This window comes from Formica exsecta, unplaced genomic scaffold (assembly GCF_003651465.1).
Source record: "Formica exsecta isolate Colony F162 unplaced genomic scaffold, ASM365146v1 scaffold603, whole genome shotgun sequence".
NCBI classification, from domain to species: Eukaryota; Metazoa; Arthropoda; class Insecta; order Hymenoptera; family Formicidae; genus Formica; species Formica exsecta.
Window position 1 is genome coordinate 1 of NW_021853315.1, and position 3594 is coordinate 3594.

The following is a 3594-nucleotide window of genomic DNA, read 5'->3' on the forward strand; positions in this document are numbered from 1 at the left end:
ACCTTGCCATGCACGGTATGATAGCAAATTTGTGGCAAGAATAGGACAAACCTTGCCATGCACGGTATGATAGCAAATTTGTGGTAATTTTATATACAGGGTGATTCAGGACTTTTATGACAAATTCTGAGAAACGATAAATCTCGGAGAAAGGACTTTTTTTTTGTGAAACAATCCGTTCTTTGACGCGTCGTTTATTAGAAGCTATATATATATATGCGACCACGCAGACAAAGTCTTAGATGACATTTATTATAATTATGAATTATATATATGAGAAAAATTTATTGTTTCAAGTACACTTGCGATAGTTTACAGAAAGTGTTCAAAGTGTCTACCCTAAACTTCTGATTGCACTCTGCGCTATAGTTGGTCTCTTGCTGTCATCTACGTAGCTCATTTATTTGAAAGGTACAAAGGTACATTGATGCCAAAAAATGCAAGCAGATTTAGGGTAGATTCTTTAAATACCTTCTGTAAGCTGTCTGCAAGTGTACTTGAAACAATAAATAAATAATTCATCTTAATTGTAATCAATGTCACCTAATTAAGACTCTTGTCTGCGCAATCGCATAGCATCTAAATGACGGATGAGAGAACATTGGTTGCTTCACAAAAAATGGTTTTTTGTGTGAGATTTATCGTTTCCCAGAGTTTGTCGCAGAAGTCTTGAATCACCCTAAAAATTAATTGTACACAAATTAATAAAATTTTAGTTTATTTATACATTAATTAAAACAAACACAAACATTAAAATAAAATATTTCTTTAATATAAACACAAATATATAGGTGATTCCATATCAAATTGAATAAAAATAACCTCATATTTCTTAAATTGATTGAAACTTTTTTCACGTGCATATGTAAAAAAGGTTTCGATCAATTTAAAAAATACGAGATTAAAATGGTTGATTTTTATCCGATTTGGTGTGGAATCATCCATATACAAAAAGAGCATTTTTAAATCATGGCTCTGAGAAGTGCCAATATAAAAAAGATGGTTTCCCGTTAGTGGCACTTAAAAGTACCGATATGATATGCGAATCGAGGCGAATTTCATCGTTCGATAATTTCAAATGTGGCACTTTTCAGTGCCGCTTTGGCCAATGAAAAGTGCCGATTGGCGCTGAAAATCGCCGATTGATTTTTCTCTTCCTTCTTCCCCTTTTGTCCTCATTTGTTTGTCATCTTCTTTTCCGCTTCCTGTATGCCTACAACAATCGACAAATTGTTTTTCTGCTAGTTTTCAATATTGCGGAATGTAAAAGATTACAGAATGAACAATATGGCTAAAAATTAGTGGACAATTCTCCGTCTGTTTCAAAATTTTTAACTCTTTTTACTAATGATGTTCAGTCTTCATTTCACCATCTTTTTAAATTTCTAGTCTAATTCCATTACTCTCTCTCTTTCTCTCTTTTCTCTCTCTCTTTATGTCCCCCCCCCTCCCCCCTCTCTCATATGCAACTATTTATTCCATATGACAACAGCTGCATGCATGCCGCAGAGCATTTTACTTATTAAAAAGAGAAATAAACATTATACATTATTTGTTATTGTTTTCTTTTTCATTTATCATTATTAAATATATTATATTCAAGAGATGCGAAACAGAAAAACATTGTAACAAATAAAAAAAATGTTAAAAAATGTGCAATCAATTTTAATTTTAAATAGAACAATAATATTTTTATATAAGTAAGTCAAAAAGTACAATATGTAAAGACATAAATATTACCATAAAAATAAGTACGGTCGATGAAAAATACCGAAAGAAAAAAGCTAAAATATTACAATCAAACGCTAAGCTTTGAAAAAGGAGACGAAAATATTTTTATATTATTACTTTGTAACTTGCATTACTTTCATTTTATTATACACCAAATATATCATCCTTTTATAATTAAAAAAGTTTTTTTTCTCGTTTAGAATTAATGTATTACCACAATATTTCTTTTTTTTATTACTACGTTTTCTATCTTGATATCTTTAGAATGTGACATATTTAATAATGACAAGTAAGACAATAAAAAATAATATATAATTGATGTACATTAATCTCTCTTTGGCTCTCATTGTTGTGTGAAATATATAGTCGCATATAAGAGAAAGACAAAAAGAGAGAGAGAGAAAGAGAGAGAGAGAGAGAGAGAGAAAGAGAAAGAGAGAGAGATTTAAAAGAACAAAAGGAACTTTAATAATAACACAGAACACACAATTAAACAAGGAACACAGAACGGGTAATAACGGTAATCGTATCTCAAATATGTCCGCCCGGAATGACATCCGTCGCGAAACTCAAGATGGCCGATCTCTCCCAAGATGTCCGCCGTTGTTTTAACAACAACGCTTAGCAACGTTTTCCCGGAGACGAATACAGCAGATTCATGAAACCGCCTTAGATCGACCCGCAGGGACGCAACAATATATTTCGATTATAAAAATTTCTTTGTTTAATGTATACTCACTGAATTTCTGGTCTCATATCATAAAATTCTCCTGTTCCTGGAGCTCGCGATGATGATGGTGCAGGGCTTGGCAGGCGACGAATTTCAATCGGCCAAGTATTTGAAGTGTGTAACTGAGTGTTATATGATGTATTTAATCTGTTACCAATATGTTGTGTGTGTGTTTGTGTATGAGTAACAGACGCATGTGGTTCGTGTGTGAATGTTTGCGTTGTATGATGAAAGTTTTGTGCGTGGGATAATGATTGTGATTTATCATGCATGAAAGGTGCTTGTGTTGTGTGATTAGTAGTTAATGGTTGTGTGTAAGCTAATGAATAAGTTGTATCATTGGGACAGAATGCTTGTGTTGTATGATTGACAGTTGGTTGTGTATAAGTCAATAAATGTGTTGTGTCACTAGTGTGTGGTGTATTATTGGCATGTTTGGTGTGATCAATTAAAGGTGTGTAAGTAAGTGAATGATTAGAGTGAGCATGCATATCAATATCGGGAGAATTATTTTCTAATACTCCCCGTAACTCAGCAATATCGTCTTCTAATTGGTTGCTCTGTAGCTCCACGAATGTTCTTCTCCCTGAATCCGCCTCGTCCGAAGATGTCGTCTGATATCGTCGCGGTTTGATGACAGTCCGTTTGGGACGTTTCTCCTTCTCCATATCTTTTTTTTCTGTAAATATATATATATGATATTAATTATAAAGTAAAATAAAAAAGTATAGATTCAAATGTTAGTTAAAAAAAGAAACCAGTAGAGTAGTCGTTGTATAGAGCAGTCAAGAAAATCATTATATGCAAAACAGTTCCTAAAAAAGTAAAAAAATTGGATCGTATTGATTATTTTATGAAATGAAATTATAAAAAATAGCAAATGAAACAGAGAAAAAGCAAATTTTTAAACATTTCGTATACTTACATATATATTTTTATGTTTTAAAAATAATTCCTGTTTTGTCAAACGCAGAAATGTAGAGAGCATCTAAAATGTTTAAAAAATTTAATTATCATTTCCATTCTAATTAGGCTGAATAAAAGAAATATATGAAACAATTATACCAACCTGTATTTTATTAATCATCCTGTGCGTGTGGATTCTATTTTCCTTCCTGCATATTATATCTAAG

At 32.0% G+C, this 3594-nt stretch overlaps 1 protein-coding gene across 1 annotated transcript; it reads right to left on the reverse strand.

Moving 5' to 3' along the window:
* Positions 1-2470: 2470 nt before the first annotated feature.
* LOC115242539 lies at positions 2471-3345 on the reverse strand (the record flags this gene model as incomplete). Its single annotated transcript, XM_029818926.1, has 2 exons — positions 3220-3345; positions 2471-3140 (listed from the first exon to the last, which is right to left on the reverse strand). Coding segments are annotated over exons 1-2 (710 nt in total), but the record flags the coding sequence as incomplete, so codon positions are not given.
* Positions 3346-3594: the final 249 nt, after the last annotated feature.